This window comes from Garra rufa, chromosome 18 (assembly GCF_049309525.1).
Source record: "Garra rufa chromosome 18, GarRuf1.0, whole genome shotgun sequence".
Classification (NCBI taxonomy): Eukaryota; Metazoa; Chordata; class Actinopteri; order Cypriniformes; family Cyprinidae; genus Garra; species Garra rufa.
In genome coordinates, this window is record NC_133378.1 from 26,719,746 (window position 1) to 26,746,734 (window position 26,989).

A 26,989-nucleotide genomic window follows, 5' to 3' on the forward strand; every position below is an offset into this window, starting at 1 on the left:
TGGGAAACAAGAAGCGAGAATGACGGTGAAAGTACAAGAAGAAAAGGAGGAGGACGGAGAAGTGGGAGATAGAGGAGGAGGACAGAAACTTGAGGATTATTCTAAGAATCAGTGCGGTGTTGTGCAAGGGAGGCACAACAGAAGATGAAATTGATGTAGAGAGGGTGGAGAGGAGTTGGCCGAAGGGGTGGTAGATGCACACAGCCAATGACAATCCAGAAAGGCTGACTCATGAGCGGTTAGATGATCTGTTCACAAAAGGTCCCAAAAGCCAGGGAACTTGCAAAAACAAGTTACTTTTCTCAAAGGAAAGGAAAGGAGAAAGAACAGAAAGCTATCTTTACGCTTTACTGTGGTGTGGTTAACCCTCTCTCAGGAACAATCCCAGTTTTAGGGGGAGGGGGAGAGAGGCCTGACTGAGACCCACAGCAAGACCTTCCCACCTGTGTGAAGGACAGGAGCCAGAGAAGACGCTTTAGTCTGGACAACAGCAGTCTCTCGTCCACTTTAAACTAGACGAAAACAGACCATCCTCCTCCATAATTCATTTTTTATGTGCAAGAGCGTTCCAGAGGGTCATACAAAATTGGAGCCGGGTTGCGAATCAAAGCTCTGGCAGAACAAACCATAAGAAAGACAGGGATTTTGAAGGAGGGAGGGAATATCGACAAGCAGATTCACATAGACAGAGCCTGCTGGAACATGAAGTCTCTTCCAAAGAACCAGGGACGAACCGATCAGATTTTGGGCGCTATGGCGGATATGCTGACATCTCTGGCGATACCCAATCAGAAGTGGGTGAGTGACTTCTGTGGCCTTTCACCTTTGTACTAAGTTGCTGGTTTGTAAACAATATTAATGCAACACATATGTGACTATTGCTCAATAATATCTGTCATGATTTTGTATTTTGTGCTTTGAGGAGCTTTAAGTTTTATTTGAAGTAGCATATGCTTTGATATATGTGAAAATGATTTGCATGCAACTTGAAATAATGAACGACAGCTGGTTTTGGAGAACAATTCACATGCATTTTAAATTTACTGTAATTTAGTGCGGTCATAATCAAGATTGACTGAGCAGTTCCTGTTATTTTTTTTGTCAGAGATGATAAAGATTAACGGCCAGTGAAATCAGAAAGAGATGCACAATTGATACAACGATAAGCTTATGGTCAGTCTTCCAATCTAACTGGCTTATGTTCTGCAATTAATGTGTGCCAGTTTACAAAAGGAACTGTTTGCAGACATGCTCCAGATTGTGTATTTGTAAATTTGAGGAAAAGAAATGACAGCTGAACTTTAAATGTGAATTGTGTCCTTCCTCTGTACATGTGTACAGTTTGAGAAAAACAGTTGATATAAAGATTAAATGGGGCTTTGTTTGTGAACATTCATGTTTAAAATCATGTCATAACAATGGCATCTAACGAAGAACACATCACAGATAGGAAAAGAATGGAGGGATAAACAATGAAGTCAGTCAGAGAATGAAAGAGAAGCATTTCGGAGGAAAACTATGCAGGAGTGTGACGGGTTGCAGTGACAGACGAAAGACACTCTCCTGGGTGTTTAGGAGGAATTTAGAGCACTTGCAGGCACAGGAAACTAGTGCTGATTAAGACATCTCCTCATAAACAAACACATGCACGCCGTCTTCTCAAAATAGCTGTCAAGCTGTAGGTCTGATTGGCTGTTTACTCTTCTTTAGAGCTTTCAAAAAAGTATGTAAAATTTTTGTAATCAATCATGTAATTTTTTTAGAAACCACTCTGATGAACCTGTTTTTCATGCTCCTACCATAGGAGCATGAAAAAAAGAGAATGTTTTAATATATATATATAACGTGTGTATATATATATAAAATTCAAATATTTAAAGTTCAACAATGCAGAGGGTTTAAAATACCGCTCTTTTGCGTTTTTAGTTCCACTGCCCTTGCCAAAATAAAGTCTGAGGAGGAAAACATTTGCGTGAGGAATGTTAAGACTGGTTGGTAGGAACCTTCTGCTAAGAACATAAAAGTAAATGTGACATACATAAAGTACATAAAGTACCATTTCACTATCAGTCTATTGGATTAACCATCACCAAAACATTTTTGTTATGAAAATATTATCTTGCAGTTCTAGTCAACCTTTGGATCCCTTAAATATTTCTCTCTAAAATCTTAATCTTTATTGGCAGGCTTCTGGACTTGTTATGGCTCAACTTAGATAGGGCAAAGAGAGCAGCACTGAAAACATAAAAAATGTATGATGTTCCCCCTAAAAATGACAATTCTGTCATTAATTTCCCTCATGTTGTTCCAAACCTGTAAGACCTTCGTTCATCTTCGGAACACAAAAGAAGATATTTTTGATGAAATCTGAGAGCTTTCTGACCCTGCGTAGACAGCAATGCAACTACTAAGTTAAAGGCCCAGAAAGGTAGTAAAGACATTGTTAAAATAGTAGGGGTGTGGAAAAAAATAGCTTCACATATGAATTACAATTCAGTCTTCCAACAATTCGCAGCGATTCACGAATTTCAAAAATTGATTTTCTAGCTAATATAATAATGACATGATGTTGCCGGAACATCTGCGAGAGTGGTGTATTTAGAAAAGCATGGAAAGCAAACAACATGTTTTGTGGAGCCACTAAAGGGACATGGTTAGCCACTTGCTAGCGGTAGCTTTCCTATCAAAATGCTTGCAATGGATGCAAAAACAGAAAATCGAACCTGATCCAATTTTTTTTATGACGGACGAAAGTTTTGGAAGCAGTGTGTAGTGTAAACGTGATTGACACAACGCTAGGTTGTTTTGTTTTTTTTACGTGCAAAAATTTCAAACTCAGTGTGCAATGACCTTAAGAGTCGTACGCTGAATGAATCTCCGCGTCTCGCCACTGATTCATCCATCCATTCATTTTACAACATTCTCATCCACGGCGTACAAGCGTAATACAGCACAGGTTTAAATTAATTGTAAATTATTTATTAAACTAGGGTTTATTCATAATTTCTATGACAGTGTTTCAGATAAATCTATTAATCTTACTACCAGAGATGCCAGTTTCAAATGATTATTAAACATAAACTATGCAAAAGTGGCAGTCCTTCCAGTGTCCAAGTTCACTTACTCGTTTTCATTCACTCCTTCAAGTGGACTATATTAGTGGACTAATGTAGGGAATGAGGGTATAGGGGGCGATTTCGGATACAGCCCCTGTTACATTACAGGACATACAATTTCACTTACCACAAAAACAGCAAGAAGAGATAACTGATAGGACGATGGCAAATGATTAGCAGATCCTGCGTACCACTGACAAACATCTGATCTTGTAAAATGTGCGGTAAGTACTGCCACTCCGTAGTAAACACAGAGTACATGTGATCATGAATCTTGAAAGTGAAAGTAAAACGTAAGCGCACATTCAAAAGCGATTCTAATGCCCCACATATTAATAATGGCTCCCTGATGCTCACAGTTTATTTACAGTACAATTACCCAACAATATTTTTGCGAAAGAAAGCACTGAAATATATATTTTCCTCTCATTTATTCCCTAGGGGTTTACATAATTTCCTTTCTGAACACGGTATTCAGAGTTGGGCACATCCACAATGGAAAGTGTGAAATATTTTTGATTTATTAGGAAGTTAATAGTTAATAGGGAACATTAATTTCTTGAGTCAGGACCCACACTATAGACAGTTGTGTTTTTGTATCAAAATACTGGTGAATTTGATGTCCAGGGTGCACTAAATCTTGATCCCAAGAATCAATATGAATCAAAAGGTGAGGTACCAAAATATTCCCACTACTATTAAATAGTCCATGTGACACATGTGGTTCAAACATTATTTTATGAAGCTACGAGAATACTTTTTCCATGTAAAAATTTGGGAACCCCTTGCAGAATCTGTGAAAATGTGAACAATTTTAGTATTTTACATAACAAATGTTTACATATAGTCCACAAAAAATTCGAGATTTGAATTCGGGATGCCTGTAGTGCAATGGTGCTGTATGTCAGGGCACTGCTCGCAAGGCTATCAGCGCAACAGGCTCCTGTATTTTGATGATGTCCATACTGGCTTTCTGGGCTTTGAACATATCAGTTGCATTGCTGTCTATGCAGGGTCAGAGAGCTCTCAGATTTGATCAAAATATTTTAATTTGTGTTCCGAAGATGAACGAAGGTCTTACGGTTTTAGAATGATGTGAGGGTGAGTAATTAATATATGTTATGATATATACTGACATCTGAAAGTATAATTTGTGACTGTCCATCTTTGGTTGTAGAGCTCGGAGGGTATTGACCACCTGAGTGTGACACAGGAACAGAAAACAGGGAAACAACGCCCATGGGACACAGAGGGATTGAATTGGGATGATATGTCCCGGGACAGCCTGGAAAGACTACGAAGAAGAGACAGAGCAAGTAAGACACAACAACCATATTTGGTCAAATGCTGCTTGACTTGAGTATTAGCAGGTTAACATACACAACAAGAGTTGCCAGTGATCAACTCCAATGTGATGGATATGGAGCCAAAGCACATAAAAAAAAGAACATAGACTTGGTGCAATCTTGACCTTCAGTAACAAGGGAGTATATGCCAGTGTTGATGTTGATGTAAGGCCATGTTCCTGTTTAAAGCAGCTATCATTTCTGTTTTAACTACGGCTTTCTCCTGCCACATATGATATCAGGAGTTGTTTTTATCTGCACAATACGCTTAATGACAGAGTGATATCCTTATTATGGTCTGAAAAGGCGTCTTTCTGCTGCACTCAACCCGCAGCACAAACAAACATTCTGGCATACAGTGTTTAGGGTTTGCCAAATATTTACAAGTGCAGTTAACACTATCAGCATGTTTTGGGTGCTTACATGAAATTATAATAGTTTCAGCATGGGCTGAAAATAACTTCACCTAAGATTTAAAGGTGTAGTTTGCTTTCCCTGAAAAGTGTAAACACTGTGGCGCTATCAAAACACTGATCTGTTTGTTTGACCATTCCATTAGCAGTATATTAGTAACCAATGACATGATTTTGGGGCTGGACTTCCTGTTTGTCTAACCAGTGGAGGATGGGGTGTATGTAAGCAATCTGTTTGAAAAAAAAAAACCTCATTGAATGCTTCTTAGTATTCTCATATTCTCGTATTTGATCACTTGAGTCGAAAATTTTTAATATTTGGTACAGAAGCCTTTTTTTAACAATTACAGAGGTCAAACGGTTCCTGTAGTTCTTCACCAGGTTTGCACACGCTGCAGGAGGGATTTTGTCCCACTCCTCCATACAGATCTTCTCTAGATCTGTCAGGTTTCAGGGCTGTCGCTGAGCAACGCGGAGTTTCAGCTCCCTTCAAAGATTTTCTATTGGATTTAGGTCTGGAGACTGGCTAGGCCACTCCAGAACCTTGATATGCTTCTTACGGAGCCACTCCTTGGTCTTCCTGGCTGTGTGCTTTGGGTCATTGTCATGTTGGAAGACCCAGCCATGACCCATCTTTAATGCTCTGACTGAGGGAAAAAGGTTTTTGCCCAATATATCACAATACATGGCCCCATTCATCCTCTACTTAATACAGTGCAGTCGTCCTGTCCCCTGTGCAGAAAAACACCCCCAGAGCATGATGCTTCCAGCCCCATGCTTCACTGTAGGTATGGTATTATTGGGATTATACTCATCATTCTTCTTCCTCCAAACACGGCGAATGGTGTTAAGACCAAAAAGTTCTACTTTGGTCTCATCTGACCACAGGACTTTCTCCCATGACTCCTCTGGATCATCCAGATGGTCCCTGGCAAACTTCAGACGGGCCTGGACATGGGCTGATTTAAGCAGGGGAACCTTCCGTGCGATGCAAGATTTTAAACCATGACGTCTTAGTGTACTACTGATAGTAGCCTTGGAAACGATGGTCCCAGCTCTCTTCATGGCATTGACCAGCTCCTCCCGTGTAGTTCTGGGCTGATTCTTCACCATCATTGATACCCCATGAGGAGAGATCTTCCGTGGGGCCCCAGTCCGAGGGACACTGACAGTCATCATTAGCCTCTTCCATTTTCTGACAATTGCCCCAACAGTTGTTCTTTTTTCACCAAGCTGCTTGGCAATTGCCCCGTAGCCCTTTCCAGCTTTGTGAAGGTCTACAATTTTGTCTCTTGTGTCTTTTGACAGCTCTGTGGTTTTGCCCATGTTGCTACCTAGACTTTGGCTGATTGTGGGGTGCACAGGTGTCTTTATGACAGCTAACGGCCTCAAACAGGTTCTACTAATTTAGAATCATGAGCAGAGTGTAGCTGGACTATTTAAAAGCAAAATGACAGGTCTTTGAGGGTCAGAAATCTGGCTGATAAGCAAGTGATCAAATACTTATTTGACACAGTAATTCACAAATAAATTGTTAAAAAATCATACAATGTAATTTCCGGATTTTTATTTTTAGATTCTGTCTCTCACAGTGGAAATGCACCTATGCTTAAAATTGTAGACCCCTCCATGATTTCTAAGTAAGAGAACTTGCAAAATCACAGGGTGATCAAATACTTATTGACCTCACTGTACTTCCACGTTAAAAATTAGGTAGCGATGTAGTTGATCTTAAAAGTAAGTAAACCATACATTACATATTTAATATACTTTAACTCTGCATTTTGCTTTGTTTTATAACCAAACTCCAACAACAATGCCACTAGGTGGTGACAAGTAACTGTGTATTATGAGTGACTCACTGAATCATTCAAACGATTCCCTAAACAAACTGATTCATTTAGGAACAGAACAACTGAAATGAATCGCCAATAAATCGTTCAATAAACAGATGTGTTTAAACATGCTGCTACATTCAGGAAAATAAACGCCAGTGATGCTTTTTGCTTGGAAATAGCAAAGGGAGCAAAACTAGACATATTCACATGGTGACATTATGTCTAACATGTAAGTTAGCCTACTCATTATTAATTTCTTGTTTATTGAAATATTCATACTGTTGTATTGAATATTACGGCCTGCTCGTGTGATTTTTGTTGACGGCTGGATGCAATTACAGCAGGAAAATGCCACTTTTTGTATGTATTATTATTTTAACTGCGGTCCAACAATAAAAGAATGAGGGAGTAAATAAGGCTAATGCTGTGTTTTGGCTGTGAGTGAATTTATGTTGGTTGTAGATAAGCTCAGGTAACTAACAAGAGTTCTTATCAGATGGGCTCTATCAGAGGTCTAAGCAGGTGGTTAATGAACCACACCCTGTAACTGTACTGCCTGAACTGATAATCAAACTTATTTAATCAAGTTGTAGAGGGGGAAACGATCTCTGCTAATCTTCCATGACGAAAACTGGATGAAAAGCTGCCCTGAACAGCTTCCAGATGGGAGACCCACTCGCCTGCCTTTGCCCAATGTCAGGAAAAATGCACTACTTGTTGTAGGTATGATTATTTGGAGTTAAACGCAATTCATCAGAACAAAAAGGAGCTTTGTAGTGGAATGGGTGCTGAATAGTAAGGTATGTGACATGTAGCCAAACCGCTAACTGTTCAGGACGCGGTGTATAGGAAAGCATGAAGCCCTAGGATGTTTGTCGCAAATGAGTCTGCTTAGATAAATTGCAGTGTCAAAGCTGTAGCTTCTAAATATTAGTTTAAGACATACCAAGATCAAGCACCAGTGCCTATTTAATCAGTGTTACTTCCTTACTTGTTTTGTTAAGTTTTATGCTATGAATGAAAAAAAAAATATTGTATACCAAAATTCACAAGCGATGATGGAAATTATTACTCCTCAATAGGATAGTTAACCAAAAATGAAAACTTATTTGCATTTCGTTTATTCCCCAGCATGTCATTCTAAACATATCCACCTTGTTTTTCCCGTAAGAGGAACATTTGTACATTTTTATGTGTCTGACTTCCAATTCCAGCTATTTTTAGCTGTACAAAACGGCTTGTTTTGCTGCTTGATATTGCAAACTGCTGTCTTACCATATTATTTTAATGTATTATCTTATTTATGAGCACACTGGTTTGTAGTGCATACAGTTATACCGTTTACTGTACTTTATTCTTCTCTTATTTCCCTACAGTGGCTAATGAACCGGAAGTCTCGCACATTCACAGAAAACGGCTTACTTCCTTGTTGAAAAATAAGGTGGAGCACTTGCAATTACACTTAATGAGCTTTCAAGCTTTGAAAAAGGATGTAAACGACCATAATGTGTCATAAACACTAAATGCAACCCATGACTAAATGCAACCCATGACTTCACCTGCTAAAAAAGTCTTCTGCAGCTGTACAATAGCTGTAAAAATGCACACTATTTACTGACAATCTTGCCTTGCAGTGAACTGTTCACTCTCTATCATCGAAATGAATTAAGTAACCAGGGCTGTTATTCCCAAAAAGAATCATAAGCCTAAGTAAATAATTCCACCAATGGTCTCTGAGACCTACTTATGATAACAATGCAGATAAGTCCAGTTCAGTTAAATCAGTGAGTCATTCAGATTGATTTTGTGCACTGATTAAAGATTCAAATCAGAAGAATGATTTGTTCACAAGTTAGACCTCACTGCTTCAGTGAAGTGAATAATGATAAATAAATAGTCCATCCAGAAAATAAATTTGCTCAAAATTGACTCACCCTTGGTCATCCATATGTATTCTTTAAATCGAGTGGTTTCTCATTCAAAGCTATTCATTCAAGGCTTCAGATCATAGTGCATAAGTTGTAAAAAACACATTTAAAGGAGTAGTTCACTTCCAGAAACAAAAATGTACAGATAATGTACTCACCCCGTTGTCATCCAAGATGTTTATGCCTTTCTCTCTTCAGTTTTTTTTTTTTTGAGGAAAATATTGAAGGAATTATCTCCATATAGTAGATCAATAGTGTCCGTGAGTTGTAGTTGAATGTTTTAGTGCGGCTTCAAAGGGCTACAAACAAACCAAAAAAAAAAATGTGCTTTTTAACCTCGAATGCTCGTCTTTTCTAGCTCTGCGATGCACATGTGTACTCTGTGTATTCCGGTTTAAGACAGTTAGGGTATCTCATTTTCTCCTCCAACTTTAAAATCGTCCTGCATTGCTGCAGAAGTACTGACCCAGTGTTTACAAAGTGAACAAAGAAGATCAAATGCCCTTTGGGCAAAGGGTAAAACAGCGATGTAGGGTGATTTTGAAGTTGGAGGAGAAAATGAGATAGGACATACCCTAACTATATTGGCCTGGATTTCAGAAACTACGCATACGCATGGCAGAGCTAGACAAGATGAGTATTTGAGGTTAAAAAGTATATAAATTTGTATGTTTTTTAGAAAATGACAGATCGTTTCACTAGATAAGACCCTTATTCCTAGGCTGGCATCGTTTAGAGCACTTTGAAGCTCCATTTAAACTTGCGGGAACCATTGAAGTCCGCTATATGGAGATAATTCCTGAAATGTTTTCGTCAAAAAACAATTTCTTTACGACTGAAGAAAGAAAGGCATGAACATCTTGCGTGACAACGGGTACATTATCTGCTAATTTTTATTTTGGAAGTGAACTAATCCTTTAAGATACTGCTTTTGCATTCTCTTTGAAGCTAGAAAGCTTCTGTATCCGTTCATTGCAATTCCAATGACAATAGCAAATGGAGAGCATTATTCAATTGTCTCCTTTTGTGTTTCACAGAAGAAATTTGGAACGACATGAAGGTGAGTTAGCAATGACACAATTTTTATTTTTGGGCGAGCTGTTGCTTTAATAGTGGCCTGTTTAACCAAATAAGTTCTCAAAAGAGCTTTAGCCGTTTGGTCTCCTCAAGTTAATACTTTTCAGTTCCCCATCAATAAGATCTGAAGGGCTCAAAGTGGAATTTCCATTCCTTGCTTGGTCTATGGCTGAAGAGGCCTCTGCATTACTAGAGGAGCACAGGAGATCACCCATCTGTTAAAGATTAGAAACAAGATGCTGTTTAGCGGCTTCAGTGGAATCACGGGACACTGCCAGCATTCACTAAATCACATGCAGACGTGTAGCTTGCACACATTTACTCGCTTTTCTTTACTCCTTTTTCTTCTCTTCCTTACCAAAAGCTTATGTCCAGCAGTCCATTCAGGACATTTCCTTGGATTAAAGCCCTCAAGTCGACACCAGATCCCCACTCTAGGAGACTTGAAGCACGTCATGTAGCTCTTTCATAACAGGGTGAGCTGAGGATGACTACACAAATGTTTGAAACAACAATATATGCCCTTAGTCATCTTTTGTCTTGTTGAAAGCTGGAAAATGCAACAGGAGGAGGCAGCAAGAGCTGCTTTTTCCAAGGTGACCCTCCTATGACCTCAGATAGTGAGAGTGACATAATCAGATCCCTGTGCTGAGATATATTTTATTTATGTGTCATGTGCAGAAATATTTCATCTTTTAATATTAGAATTATTTGTTTGAGTTGAGGTCAAAAGTTTACATACACCTTGCTGAACCTGCAAAATGTTAATTATTTTACCAAAATAAGAGGGATCATTCAAAATACATGTTATTTATTATTTAGTACTGACCTGAAAAGGATATTTCACATAAAAGTTTACATGTAGTCCACAAGAGAAAATAATAGTTGAATTTATAAAAATAACCCCGTTTAAAAGTTTACATATGCTTGATTCTTAATACTGTGTTGTTATCTGAATTACCCACAGCTGTGTTTTTTCTGCTGTGGGTAAGTCATTCTGTTCAAAAGTTTACACCCCTGGCTCTTAATGCATCATTTTCCTTCTGGAACATCATTGAGTGTTTAAACCTTCTGCAGTAGTTGCATGAGTCCCTCAGTTGTTTCTAGTGTAAAAAAAGATGGATCCCAAAAGCATACAGTCATTGTTGGAAAGGGTTCAAATAAACAAAAATGCTGAAAAAACAGCTGGATCATTCAGGTAACAACACAGTAAGAAACAAGCAAGCTTTTCAACTGGGTCATTTTTATAAATTCAGCTATTATTTATGTAAATGTCTTTTATGTGAAATATCTTATTCAGGTCAGTACTACATAAAAAAACATGCATTTTGTATAATCCCTTTTATTTTCGTAAAATAATTAACATTTTGCAGATTCTGAACTTTTGACCTCAACTGTATGTAGTTTAGTGGTTCATGTGCGTGCATGATTGAGTCTCAAAACTCTAGTGCAGTATTTTATGTTCATAATTATTTTATTCATTATTCTTCATTAATTATTTAGAAACAGCAAAGCTGTTTGGCTCTGTCATGAGTTGTATGTATGATGTATCCTTCTCTTGCATTTAGAATAATCATGCTTTTAAACTACATTTTTTGGGGTGCTGCTATTTGATATAAAACATTATTTAGCGGCTTATCTCAAAAATCCTCTATATATGGTTTGTTCTGCAAGAAATGTTCATCCATTCATAAGTTGGCCCATTATAAAGACCATCTTTCCACATATTCCTTAGACTAAAAAACAACAACACACAGCTGGGGGAATGTGGAGACAGAATTCCCAAGAGACCCATAGGGCTAAGCGAGTCCCGACCTTAAAAGGGCCTTTGTTACCACAGCTTTGGAGCTGCACTGCCACACTGGGGAAAATTGGTGGTGATAGCCTCAGGCTTTCCCAGTGTGTGTGTTTTCACGTCTATATGTTTTATTGAGCATGTTTAATGCATGTCAACCCCTTATTAGAACATAAACATTGACATTTTTTGCTACAATGTGTCCATTATTGAACCTAACTTTGTCACCAAGTATTTTCTAGAGATTTTCAGTCAGGTTTAGATCAGGACTCTGGCCTGGCCATTTCATTATTTCAGCATTTTTTAGCTTCAAGATTGGGTGATGCTTGCAGAAAAGGAACTACATGTTACTGAAGAAGGTTCTGATAAACATTTGCATTCAACCTGCCATGTAGCTGTATAAGAGGCCCAACTCCTGCTGCAGAAAACACCCCCCAAACCATGACACTTCCTTTTCCACCTTTTACTGATTCTTGGGGTTCAGTCTTTCCCCAGTTTGACACCGAACAAAATGTTTTCCATCAAACCCAATTAAATTAAACTTGCTCCCATCACTAAAGTGAACTTTGGACCAGTTCTTCTTTCTTTACACAACATGCTTCCTAGCAAAGGTGAGCTTATCCTTTAGATTCTTTCTGCTGATGAGAGTCTTGGTCACCCATCAGTCTTGTGAGAGTGTACTTTCAGTCGACTTTTTTTTTAACGTATCAAGACAGATCCTTACCCTGTTTAGCAGTGAACTGGCAAGCAATTCCAGCTGCAGTGCTGAACCAATTCTCTATTGAGAGTCTCTGCATTATCCTGTCTTCTTGTGCATTTGTCTTTTTGGGGGACTTGAATTAATTTGTGTGATTGTAAACCTGCAATATTCAAGAAATCACAGATTTAAAATATCCAACTTGTTTGCAGTGGCTGAAAAGGTCATCCCTTTGGTTTCAGTCAACCTAGCCTGCCATCTTGCAATGTCAGTGAAAATTGGAGGAATGCTGCCTGTTAAATATGGAAATTAGCACCAGGTGTCAGATTAACACCAATAACTGGTTGATAGCTGTAAGTGTTCTCAAATTTTCGTGTGGCTCTGAGCTTTGCACATCATGGCCAAAAATGAAAAGTGGAAAAACAGATATAGAAACTCTATATGGAATGAATAGATCTAATTTAGGTCAAAGCATATAAAAAACAGAGTTGTTAAGGAGCACAGACATTCTATCGAGTTAATGCTCCAGAACGGGTGACACATTGATAAAGTGCTGGCCTCTGTGCCAGGGCTCTAGGCCAGAAGCCAAATCTTCACACCCAGAAACCATCAGCCATCATCCTCTCAATCAGCTGCTAGAACAGTTTAAGCCTGTGTCAGGAACATCGTAAAGCTGTAGGGCTGTTTGTATATTTCTCAGTGTTTTGTTTATCCACTGAATGTTGATATATGGTTACTGTTGGGTGAGATGTATTCCGTTGTTGAAAGATCTGTTTTTAGGATGGAGTTTGGGAATTAGATAGGTCATGTGGTGGACATCGCTCTGTTTTGTTTTGCCTCTTTGGTGCTAACTGTTGCTTTGTTGGTCATTAATCAGAACAGAGGTTGCTACATCTTCCCCCAAAAGTCCTCATGATGAACAGCGCTCTGAGGAGGTAGTCTTTGATCTGAAGATGAGAAAAGGGTAGCCTGACATTGTTGAGTCATTGTCTTTTTGGCTGCAGGGTTGAGAGATCAGCATTCATGTAGACAGAGACAGCGGTCTGCGGAGATCAGATGTAATGATCTGCTTCTTTATGTTTGAGGGAACAAAACTGGTCCACAGATGGCATATCCACGCTGTGATGTCTTATGAACTGAAATCCCAGGATGAGATAAAGGACAGAGAGAAAATGCATGCTGTTCTCGTCGTCAGAATAAGATGTAAGAGGAGACTTTATATGGAAATGGAAGCAGAAGTAGTTTGGAGCCGGTGTTTAAAACAGATATGCCTTACATAATCTCTGCATTAATTTGTGGTTGAATGGACTGTGTTGCATGCCTAGATGGTAAGAAGGATTGTGTTTGCATTAGATAAACCTACATGTTTAAATATCTCATCACTAATCTTTAAGAATCCCGAAAATCCTTCTCAGGACATCTTAGCGTCAAGATTTATGGGATCTTGGAGAGAGTGCATCTGTTTAAATTCAGTATGCAAGGGTTGGGTGAGAGGGATTGTGGGAGGTACAGTCAACAGTATGTATGTTTGTCTATGAATAAGATATGGTCCACCGCAGTGCAAGGACCCTATTGGAATTAATCCGTTTCTTTGTCTTCTTCAAAATGAATTGAATTGTAGAGGGCATAAACATCCTCAGAAACTCATGAAACTTTGCACACGCATCAGAACTGGTGAAAATTTAGATCTAATATTGATTTCAGAAGTGGGTGAGGAAAAATGGCCCAGTAGCGTCACCTGTACACTTTCATCGAAGTGCCCCTCACGCTACATTTCACATACACGTACGAAACTGTGCAGACACATTTAACACTGGAGCAAAATCCGAAACTCAACAGAAAGTCAGTTATTTTGCATTTTTCTGCAAATTTTGTGCCGTTTTCCCCATGTTTAGGTGTTGTAGTTTAATGAACTCCTCCTAGCAATTTAATCCGATCAATTTGTTGTAATCTGAATCTGAATGTGATGTTCAATTGTGAAGATCTTGATTTTTGTAGAAGGGTGTGTCCGTGGAAGCCTGACAAATTAGGATGTTTCACCATGATACTGGAAGTTGTTACAACATATAGACTGACAAACATATTTTGTCAGTCTAATCTAAAGGTCTTTGCGATGTTAATAGGTTAGTTCAACCAAAAATTAAAATAAGCCCATCATGTACTCACCCTCCAGGCATCCTAAGTATATATGACTTCCTTTTTTCAGACGAATCCAATCGGATAATAAAAAATTATCCTGGAATTTACAAGCTTTCAAATTGCATAGATGGGTGTTTCTCTTCATCAGTCCAAAACAAGTCCAATAAAGTGCACCCATCCTTAATAAAAAGTGTCCCACACTGCTCCGGGGGGTGAATAAAGGCCTCCTGCAATGAATCGATGCGTTTTTGTAATGATAATATCCATATTTAAAATGTAATAATCACTTTAGTCTAGCTTGTGCTGGCTGGCTGTACACAGAAGGAGTTCCGGTCGGATGACATAAGACGTCGGCTTTACACACGCGCCACTCAGAAGTGGCAAACGCGAATGCACCGTGGAGAGAGGTAAACACAGCACCGGTCACGAATTAGAAGTTCAAAATGAGGATTTGTAAAGAAAAATGCCAGAGGATTTTGATATAAACCAAGAGGAGACTGGTTTTCCTTTGCTAAACTAAGAAAACTTTGCTTCCTTTGCTCCTGTAAACAAATGTTGATTTGTGTGATACATAAAAATACATAATACTTCATCCGCCAGGAACTGCTTCTGTGTTTGACCAGTTGGTGCAAGCTAGATTAAAGCGATTCTTAAAGGAACACTCCACTTTTAAAAAAAAAAAATAGGCTCATTCTCCATCTCCCCCCGAGTTAATAAGTTAAGTTTTACCGTTTTGAAATTCATTCAGCCGTTCTCCTGTTCTGGCGATATCACTTTTAGCATAGCTTAGCATAGATCATTGAATCCTATGAGACCAATAGCATCACGTTCAAAAACGACCAACGAGTTTCGATATTTGTCCTATTTAAAACTTGACTCTTCTGTAGTTATATCGTGTACTAAGACCGGTGGAAATGCAAAGCTTCAATTTTCTAGGCTGATAAGATTAGGAACTACACTCCCATTCCGGCGTAATAGTCAAGGAAGTTTGCTGCCGTAATATGGCCGAAGCAGGCGCAGTAATACCACACAGCACATGTGCAAATGCTAAACTAGCTGGGAACTCATTTCTGATAATACTCTGCCTGCTTCGGCCATATTACGGCAGCAAACTTCCTTGACTATTACGCCGGAATGGAAGTGTAGTTCCGAATCTTATCAGCCTAGAAACTCGCAGCTTTGCATTTCGACCGGTCTTAGTACACGATATAACTACAGAAGAGTCAAGTTTTAAATACAACAAATATGGAAACTCGTTGGTCATTTTTGAACGCAATGCTATTGGTCTAATAGGATTCAATGATCTATGCTAAGCTATGCTAAAAGTGATATCACCAGAACAGGAGAACAGCTGAATGGATTTCAAAACGGTAAAAATCAACTTAACTCTGATTGTATTAATCTAAAAGAAGGATGTCATATACACCTAGGATGAGTGGAAGGTGAGTAAATGATTGGCCAATTTTAATTTTGGGGTAAACTAACTCTTTAAATTGTGAAGATTATGAGTTTTCATTAAAAAGCGTGTCTGTGGTGGCCTGACAAATTTGATGTTTCCAGGAAAAGGAAGTTGGTGTAACTCAGCCATACAATGTCCAGTCTGCCCCAGATTTCACATGTTTGGTAAGAGTTTTGGCCTGAAGACATTCACACCTGAAATTACTTGTTTTATAGTAACTCAAACATGCAACGTCTGATCTGCCTAAACTTCACATGTTTGGTAGAAACATGAACACATGACCATGCTAATATTCAATTATAGTCATAGCGCCACCAGCTGGCAACAGGAAGTCACATTATACAATGTTATTTATTACTTTTAATACCATTTCTGAAAATACCACAAATGGCATGTGTATGATGACATGTTTATGGGTAAATAATACTGAAAAATGAACTAAAAAAACTCCACAGTTACATGAATTAATTTTGAATATCATTACATTTTAATATTAAAATTCTGTATCACATTTGCAATCTAATGTACAATTCCGCATCTAATTTGAAATTTAAATTCTCGATTGAATTCTAAATGGTGCGTGTCTCTTGTATCTGAATATATGAGTACGTGTGCTCATTTTTGTATATATTTTTGTGAGAGTCCTGGCCAATCTCTTGGCTGGGGTTGGGAGACAGACCAGCAAACAAAGTGCAGAGCATACAACACCAGCTCACTGCAGCCAGCCGGCTTTCTGCCAGCAGTCTCTCTGTTCTCCCACACTGCTGCCTATTCATGCAGGCCTTAATTGGAGCTCCTGCTTTTAGAAAGAGAAAGAATGAGAATTCGAGAGCTCTAAACATCCCAATAAAAACACAGTATGGAGAAAGCATTGCACAGTACGATTTAGAATAGTGTGGAGAAGAAGAATGAGTAGATAAAGTAACTTTACTTCATTTTCATGTATACACATTGGCGTAAATTAACTTGTATTGGTTATTGCGTGATTGCATAATTGCATATTTAAACTTACTGACCTTGAACTCTCTACTACTAGCATTTTCACTGTTCCTGTCACTGTCAAAGCTGTTAGACCTTGAACCATTGTTTGTGTAATTAGCATGCCGTGAGCAACGCCAGAATACATCATCATCAGTATGTTCAAAAACAAGTTGGAGGGGAGTGGGCAAGCTGAGCCAACACGACTTTAAGCAATTTGTCAATTCATTTTTCATTTCATGTACTTAAACATGAGTGGACACTGATAAACGTAGTCCTTGGCTACATTTTTGAGCCTCCCATCACAATAATGTCTGCCTCATTAGCATGAGTTTTAGATAGGACTGTCTGTTTGGCCGATGAATTATTGATGGGAAAACCTGTTTGAAAATTATATTTGCGGTTTTGTATTGTATATATATCCATCATGAATGTAGACGAGTTTACGCGTCTGTTTGAATACAGTATGCGTGTACCGGGGCAGAATCATAAACTGAGGCAATGAAGTGGGGAGAATGAGTAAATAAATAGAAACAGGGAAGGGTGAGGGAAAAACAGAAAGAGAATAAGAGGAATGAGAAGATAAAAAAGACTTGTATGGGTTTTAATGCGCTATTCATCTCACATTCCTTCTCTGGTTCTTTTACCCTGTTGCCATGGAATTCTAAAATGTATCTGTGCTGATGGATTACAAAATTCAAATGCCAGACATTATTTATTACAACCTGAAAATTGTGTTGTAGACTGACTTGTTCAGTACAGGAAACAAAAATGCACATGCAAATGCAAAATGTTTTCTAAAACTAACAGAAAAATAATATAAAGATACTGTAAAAATACTTTTCACCTGATTATCTTATTCTGTTTTCAGTCAGAAATTATATGAAATTTATTGGGACAATACATTCCATAAACAGTATTTTAATCACTAACACCTTACTTTCGGACGTTCCTAGATATTTTATTTTATTATTAATAAATTTATTTATTTGACCCAAACTACAGGAAAAACAGTAACATTTTCATATATTTTTACTATTTTAAATAACTGTTTTCTATTTGAATATTTTTTCAAATGATTTTAAAGCTGAATTTTTATCATCATTACTTCAGTCATACAATCCTTCAGAAATAATTCTAATATTCTGATTTGCTGTTCAAAAAACTGATTTATTATTATTATTATTATTATTATGTTAAAAACAGGTGAGTAGAATTTTTTTCTGGTTTCTTTGATGAATAGAAAGTTTAGAAGAACAGCATTTATCTGAAGTAGAAATCTTTTGTAACATTATGAATTACTTTGCCATCACTTTTGATCAATTGAAAGCATTCTTGCTAAATAAAAGGTTTAATTTCTATAAGTTCTTTCCCCACTTTCAAAAAATACTGACTCCAAGCTTTTAAATGGTATAGTGTATAATATTTTCATTTCATTTCATTTCATTTATTTATTTATTCTCTTTTCATGGTAATGCAACATAAAATACCACAACAATACAACAATACAACAAACAAACAAACCATGAAACAAAAGAGAATAGGAGTAGGATGAAGAAAACAATCTTATAGACTCCTACCCCATTCTTATATTTTAAAATTTACAAAATAAATTGGATTAGATGACCTCACAGACATAAAAAACAAAAAATCCATCCAATGATATTAATTCTGCTTACATAACAAGGGAACAAACAAACAAAAATACAATAATAATAATTCTGACAACAAAAACGAATCATTGACCCTCTTCTTTGTACAAAATAAATATCTTCTGTTTATACTTATATTTAAATCGCAAAATATTTGAACAACATTTTAGATCATTTTCTAATGAATTCCATCTTTTCACACCAGAAACTGAGACACACATTTGTTTAAGAGTATTTCCAGCAAAAGGTTGTTTAAAGTCATTATTTCTTCTACTTGTCTCACTATTCACAGTAAAGAGAGTTTGCAATCCATCCGGTAACATACAATGTTTTGCTTTATGAACTACTAATAAAGTTTGCAAAGAAACCAGATCCCTCAATTTAAGTAATCCTGACCTCAGAAACAATCTTGTAGTATGTTCTCTTGGAGCAACTCCATTGATTACTCTTATGGCCCTTTTTTGCAAAATAAATAAGGGCATTAAATTAGTAAAATATGAATTACCCCATATCTCCAAACAATACATCAAATATGGCAAAATAAACGAACAATATAGAATTCTCATTGCCTTATAATTTAACATAAACTTTACTTTACTCAAAACAGCAATATTTTTACAAATTTTGTTTCTTACATAAGCTATGTGTGATTTCCATTTAAATTTATCATCAATGAGTACTCCTAAAAACCTAAATTCTGACACTCTCTCAATACTTATCCCATTCAAAGTCAGACAAACATTATCAGGGCATTTTCGATTTGTAAACAACATAAATTTTGTTTTACTTAAATTTAGCGATAATTTATTTTTATTAAACCATTTCTGAAGTACAATCAATTCCTGTTCAACAATTTTAAGTAGTATTTTTAAATTCTTCCCCGATACAAAAAAAATTTGTATCATCTGCAAAAAGAACAAAACGTAAAATCTTTGATTCATCACAGAGATCATTAATATATAAAGTAAATAACTTAGGCCCCAGCACAGAGCCTTGGGGGACTCCACACTGCATTATTTCCAACTTAGATGCATATCCCATGTACTCTACATATTGTTGTCTATTTTCTAAGTAACTAGTAATCCAATTCAATACTACTCCTCTAATTCCATATGTCTGTAATTTAGATATCAATATACCATGATCAAGAGTATCAAAAGCCTTTTTAAGATCAATGAAAACTCCAACTGTATAATTTTTATGCTCCAATTCTGTAGTAATGTCCTCTGTGATTTTCATCAAAGCCATAGCTGTTGAACGTGTGCTTCTAAACCCAAATTGATTATCATGTATCAAAGAATATTTTTCAAGAAAATAATCAAATTTTTTAACAAAAAGCTTCTCCAAAATTTTTGAAAATTGAGAAAGCAAAGAAATAGGCCTATAATTTGTGAGACTATGCCTATCACCAGATTTAAAAAGAGGAATAATTCTGGCCACTTTCATTATTTCTGGAAAATAACCCGTATTAAAAGACAAATTAATTATATATTTTAATGGTCTAGTAATACAACATATAGTTTCCTTAACAATGTACATATCTAAGCCATCACTATCACATGAATATTTACTTTTAAATTTAGAGACAGTAGAAATAATTTCACTCTCACTAACTTCGTCCAAAAAAAGAGACTGCATAACTCTACTTTCACCTGTCCAGCTTTTATTTTCATTATATAATGGTATAGTTTTGGCAAGATTCGGACCAACATTAACAAAAAATGAATTAAATTCATCAGCCATTTTTTCACTACTTATCTCAACATTCTGTTCATTCATTAAATATAATGGCTGACTATAATTAATTTTACTGCCCATAACCTCCCTCAAAACCTTCCACATTCTTTTGATATTACTTTTATTTTCCATCAACACATTTGTATAATAATCTTTCTTTGCACATCTCATTATAGTAATCAACTTATTTTTATAAGCTTTATATTTTTTTTCTGCATTTACTGTCCGATATTTTACAAAATCCTGATAAAGCTTATTCTTCTTTTTACAAGATTTCAATAAACCCTTCGTCAACCAAGGTTTATTATTACTTCTTACTTTATCATTCAATATTTTTTTTGGACAATTTTTATTATATAACCATAAATACTTTTTAAGAAATAATTCATAAGCTTTATTTACATTATTCGTATTACAAACATCATTCCACTCTTCTTTCATAAGATCATCCCTAAATCCATTTAATGTTTCCTCAGTTCTTAACCTAATAACTTTACTAAACTTTTCTTTATTATTTTTTATTTCACAAAAGTAAGTTACAAATATTGGGAAATGATCTGTCATATCATTTATCAAAAGACCACTTTTAACCGTTTTTTCAAATTTATTTACAAAAATATTATCAATTAATGTGGCACAATTGGAGGTTATTCGACTAGGCCTAGTAATGGTAGGATAAAAGCCTCTACTATACATTAAATCCAAAAAATCTAGACTACTTGTATGATTAGACACATTCAAAAGATTTATATTAAAGTCCCCGCAGATTACAGACACTTTATTTTCATTCATCCCAACTAATAATTGCTCCAACTTATTATTAAATACCGTGATACTAGACCCTGGGGTTCTATATATACATGTGACAATAATATTCCTCTGTTTCTTCATTTCAATCTCAACAGTTAAACATTCCATTAAATCCTCTGTTGAAACAGTCATACACTCAATTATTCTACATTTCAGATCACTGCTAACATACAGAGCAACCCCCCCTCCTCTCTTACAGACCCGGTTAACATAAAACAATTCATAACCTTCAAAATGAAATTCCACACCTTTCTCATCCGTTAACCAAGTCTCAGACAACGCTATTTACAAAAATGTACTCAACAGTTTTAAATAATAATAATAATAATAATAATAATAATAATAATAAATGTTTCTTAAAGAGCAAATCAGCATATTAGAATGATTTCCGAAGGAACATGTGACACTGAAGACTGGAGTAATGACGCCAAAAATTTAGCTTTGATCACAGGAATAAATTAAATTTTAAAATATATTTAAATAGAAAACAGTTATTTTAAATAGTAAAAATATTTCTGAATTTGACTGTTTTTTCTGTACTTTGGATCAAAAAAATGCTGGCTTGGTGAGCAGAAGAGACTTCTTTAAAAAACATTAAAATCTTCCTGTTCAAAAACGTTTGACTGGTAGTGTGTGCATATACATATAGTAATTATTATAGTAATTTGTAAGATATATTAAAAATAAAGTTGTTTTTTGCAGTACAGTAAATATAGTGCATTCAACAGTGCACATTTTAATCAGACACTCCTAGAAAGGCCCATGAAAAGCCTGTTTCTCATGCCTGAGCATCCACAAATCACGAAAGAAGACTCTTTAGAAGGGTAAAGTCTTGCCCAGGCACATAGTGTACACTCCCTCTACTGATGAGAAATGTTAATGCAATCCATACTGACAGCCTTTAGTGTCAGCCTTGTTGTTTATCATAAGATCACATGGTTAAGATAAAAAGGATTTTTTTTTACAAAGTAAATACCCTGCAAAAGCTGTTAATTTGGCAATTACATTCATTCCTGTACCAGTTTAGGCAGCTACTGTACACTGTGTTGGTTTTGAGGGCGGTATCTGGCTCTGAAATGATTCACTTGCATGCCTTTATAGAAACAACATGCTGTACCTCATCTGGAAGAGCAAACACAACAAGCGCTCAGAACAGCTTAACCAAATTTGCACTCCTGTCATGGTTAATTTCCTCAAGAGAGAAAGCAAACTGGTTAGAGAAAGAGGATGGAGAGATTAAAGAGAGGAAGAGAGAAAACTTGCCTCGTGATCGTATACAAACATCACCTTGCAGGCTACTTGTTGTCAGCTCCCTTTCTCTTGCAGCGTGCACTTGAAATAAGAAAGAACAAAAACAGGCCAGCATTGCTTGTTTGATGTGTGGCGTTAGTTTTTGCATCTGATGGTGTGCCTTTGAAATGGCTTTTTCATTTTCAATTTAATTTGTCTGCCTTTTAACCAAATCAAAATACTGTTTGTTCTGTTTGTTGTTGGATTATAGATTATAAGAGAGAAAATGCAGCTCTGCTTTGTTCTTGCGAGTAAAATCCTCTGTCACTCACGTCACAGGCAGACACAGCAGCATGATGGGTTGCGGTTTACAACACTGCAACCTGGTGGAGGTGTTATGGGGCTGACAGCAATTTTGCGGTAACAAAGTACGTCATTAGTTTGCAATGAGAGTTGCCAGTTTAAGGTGACTGGAGTGACAGTGATGGGCCGACTGAGCTTGTTTACATGCACGCTCATAATCGAGCCACAGCAGTTTTTTTGCATAGCAAAGCTAGTTTCCATCTGTCTGTCCAGGTTTAACAATGCATTAACAAATATTGAAGAATTAATAATGTATGTCACACGTCATTTCTGTCTTTCAGAGCAACCACACAATGCAGAGGAAAATAGTAGCCTGATTAGCATGTATAATGCTGAACAAAGCCAGTCTACAGTTACATTATCTAAGTCTGGAAGTCTGGCTTTGAACTGGAAGAATTGACTGGAACGTCTGACTAAAGTGTCCAAAAATATGAATTCTTGCTTTGAAGTCCCCATGAAATCAAAATGGATTTTTTTTTGGCTTTTAGGATGAATATAATTTAGCTGTACGTTAGTGTGCTCCAAAACAATGATAAAAATGTACAAGATATAAGCATCTAAAACTTACAGTCTCTATCTTTTGCTAATATAGATCAGTGATTTTGATGACATTACCCTGCACTTCAGCTTTTCATACAACTTTCTGTCCAATCAAATGCTCAGAAGAATCTGAAGCGCCCCATTCCTTCACTATAACTAGACTACAGCTGAAATTGCTCGATTGTTCACAGAGTTAGTATTTTATTTATGGAGAATGGCACGTAGTGCACTATATAGGGCATAGGGAACGATTCAGACAGTGTAAATATGCTTTCCGTTGGGGCGAATGAAGTCTGGTTTCGCGTTGTATCCAAAGACATGAGAACATCATATAAGCAAGTCGGCACAGACCACAAAACCTATCGGACACATTTGAGTTCCACACAGAATGCTATTTTATATATAGATAATGTGATATGGAAGCCACATGTCCTATTCATCATGTTTATGTTTCTGTCTGCTTGACAGGACCATACAAAGTTGTGTATCTTGTATTAGAGCAGTTATAAATTGGTGCTTTAAGTACAATTCTCTCATACTGACCACTGGATGTTCAACATGGCATCTCATGGGCAAAGAACTCTCTGAGGATTTAAGAACTAGAATTGTTGCTCTCCACAAAGATGGCGAAAGCTATTAGAGGCTCAGTAACACCCTGAAACTGAGTTGCACTACAGTGGTCAGGGTCATACAAGTTTTCCAAGATGGGTTCCATTCGGAACAGGCCTTGCGAGGGTCAATCAACGAAGTTGAGCACTCATTCTGTGCGTCATGTGAGAACCTGGCTTCAAAAAACATGACACATAGTGCACTATATATCAATGATATGGAACGATTCAGACAGTGTATGCTTTCCATTGGGGCAAATGAAGTCTGATTTTGCATTGTGTCCAGAGACATAAGAGCATCATATGTGCAAGTCGGCACAGACCACAAAACGTATCGGAAGCATTTAAATTCTACACAGAATGCTATTTTATATATAGATAATGTGATATGGATGAGATTGTGGCTGTCTTATGCTGTCAAATGTGACTTTACCCAGCTCTGTCCCAAGCTGTGATATAAACAAAATGCTATTGGCTGTTTAAAAAAGGGGACGGGACTGCTGTATATGTCCTGCCCTGTCTTCCTGTTTCAGTTGAAATTACATCAACATAGAATACCGCTGCGTGTTTCAAAGCACTTCAGTTGACCTTAAATCTGACTGAAGCCAAACTGTTACAGTAAATAGCATGAGTATGCACTTACATGCAAGACATTTTGTGCCTGTAATGATGGCTTCATCTGTTAATTATTTTATATACAAAACTTTGATGCATTTTGTGTATTCAGCATGTGGCCATCTCTGTCGTAATGTTTTTATCTTCCTGGTGGGGGGATTGTTTGTTGGCTTCTTTAGTGAATTCTCAATTCTCTTTGACTGTATCAAACTTATATGGAGCCTCTTTGCTTTTCTGCAATAGACACCGAGTAATTAGGCTCTAGAGAGAGACTAATTCCATCAACACACACACAAACTCAGCAAAATCCCCAGCTGCTCATGTACTCTAGAAGAGGCCTGCACTCCATTTCCTGCTTCTTTTCACCATTAGCATCACATTCCGACACACTTTTTGCTTCCACGCACCTTGTCTCTTTATGGAGCTTTTCACACTTGACACTGTATGAGGGATCATTCACAGAAAAATGGAAATTCTGTCATTTACTATTTTTTCATCTTTCCTTTTTCTTTTCAACACAGAAGAAGAATTTTGAACAGTTTTGGTGACTATTGACTGGAAATAAAAAACACAAGACATTTCTCAAAATAATTAATCAACCTGATCTCATGATGAAAATGTATCTGTGGGAACTTCTTCACAAGAAGTGAAATATGTACCGCCATGTACATTTCGGGATATATTCGATGTGAAATGTCTACTGAGTGGCGCTTAAAGAGTGCTAATTTTTCCCCCAGAACAGATGAATGTACATATGGTTCATTTTATGTGATGTTGGTTTTGTATGTGTCATTGCATTTCCGACTTAAAATGTCCGTTGAGTGGCGCTATAACTCTAAAGCTCCTTGACGTTTTAAAATAGCGTACCATCTGCACAACACCTAAACCTACCAGATACTATGAACAAAAGCAAATGTGACATAAAAACGCAATCAAAAGCATGCCATTTTAGTTTGTCTTTTGATCTCTCATTTTTACCACTTTCATTGTGAGTAATTTTTTGTCTCTTCCATGCCGGCTGAGCTACTGAGCAAAACGTATGGAGCTGTAATCATAACTGTTTACGAAAACGATTACAAGTGCTTGCTATTTTACCGCCTCTAGTGTTCATTTCTGCTGGAAATTGCAGTGATATACATACTTAATGGTACGTATATGCAAAAAACATCCCACAGGTTAGTTTTTATCATGAGATAAGGTAGTAATTAATAGAACTGCAAATTGATTTCTTTTAGAATATATAAAATCAAAATTGGACAAAGAGGGCGTGGCTATCTTTTTTATTTTTTTTTTATTTTTATTTTTTTTTACCAAAATACGGATAAGAAATAAGATAATATTTAACTGAAGGACAACAGTGTGTTCGGGTAGGCCATAAGACTTCATAATTAATTACTAATTCAGTTGTGTACCTCAATGCTAAATACTGTTCCTTTGTTATTCAGTTTGTATATTAATGACCTATCTGATATTTGTGAATCTACTGTAAACTGTTACATGTTTTTTTATAATACAGTTATATATTTGCATGTTAAAAATAAAAAGCAAGCTCCTGAATAATTCAAGAAATCAGCAGCAGGGGTTAATATTACTAATTGGTTAGAAAATTAATATTTATATCTTAATGTTAGAAAAGCTGTATATATGTTATTTAAGTCTTCAAAAAGAGAAATATAACATCTTTTGCTTCTTTTTCTGTAGTTATCGAAGTTATATAATTTGAAGTAGTGGTTACTTGCCTTTTTCTGGTTTTTATATTCAAAATCTTTTGTGTTTGTGACTATGTTTAATGGAATGTCTTATGTTTTATATACTTGTGGACTTGATAGTTTTTACCATTAAGCTGCCAGGGACTGCAAATTAAAATTATTAATTAATGTGCATTGTCCCTTTTTTAAAATAAAGAATAAAGAATAAAACTTTGGAATGAAGTGAGGGTAAATGATGACTTTTTTTTTTTTTTTTTTACTTTTTTGGTGAACTCTTTCTTTAACACATTCTTAAACCTGTGTTATCTAGGGTCAATTATTTCTTTATTTTTTTAAAGATTTATTTTTTGCATTTTTGCAATTGTGATAGAACAGATCAGAAATGACAGGAAGTGAAGTGGGAAAGAGATCGGGGCGGGATCAGGAAAGATCACGAACACGGGACACCCGGATCGCAACTGCGCTGTATGTCGCAACAAGACTATCAGGGTCAATTTTTTTTAAATTGAGATTTATACATCATCTGAAAGCTGAATAAATAAGCTTTCCAATATTTGGGCAAGATACAACTTTTTGAAAATCTAGAATCTGAGGGTGCAAAATAATCTAAATATGGAGAAAAACGCCTTTAAAGTTGTCCAAATGAAGTTCTTAGCAATGCATATTACTAAGCAAAAATTAAGTTTTCATATATTTATGGTAGGGAATTTACTAAATATCTTCATGGAACATGATCTTTACTTAGTATCTTAATGATTTTTGGCATAAAAGAAAAAAGAAATCAATAATTTTGCCCCATACGGTGTATTTTTGGCTATTGTTGCTTGGTTTTATTTGGATGCGATTAATCACGATTAATCTGTCTGATAGCACTGATTAACATATCTATGAGATCAGTAAAAATAACCAGGTTGTTTCTGTAGAATATATTTATATATT

General features: G+C 36.4%; 1 protein-coding gene across 1 annotated transcript in view; it reads left to right on the plus strand.

Moving 5' to 3' along the window:
* Positions 1-308: 308 nt before the first annotated feature.
* Positions 309-26,989, plus strand: part of arhgef25a (Rho guanine nucleotide exchange factor (GEF) 25a) — a 101,609-nt gene continuing 74,928 nt past the window's right edge. The window contains exons 1-2 of the mRNA XM_073822924.1: positions 309-798; positions 4,294-4,432. Coding sequence (XP_073679025.1) covers positions 703-798; positions 4,294-4,432 — 235 coding nt within the window. The 5' untranslated portion in view covers positions 309-702. The remainder of the gene's footprint in view (positions 799-4,293; positions 4,433-26,989) is intronic.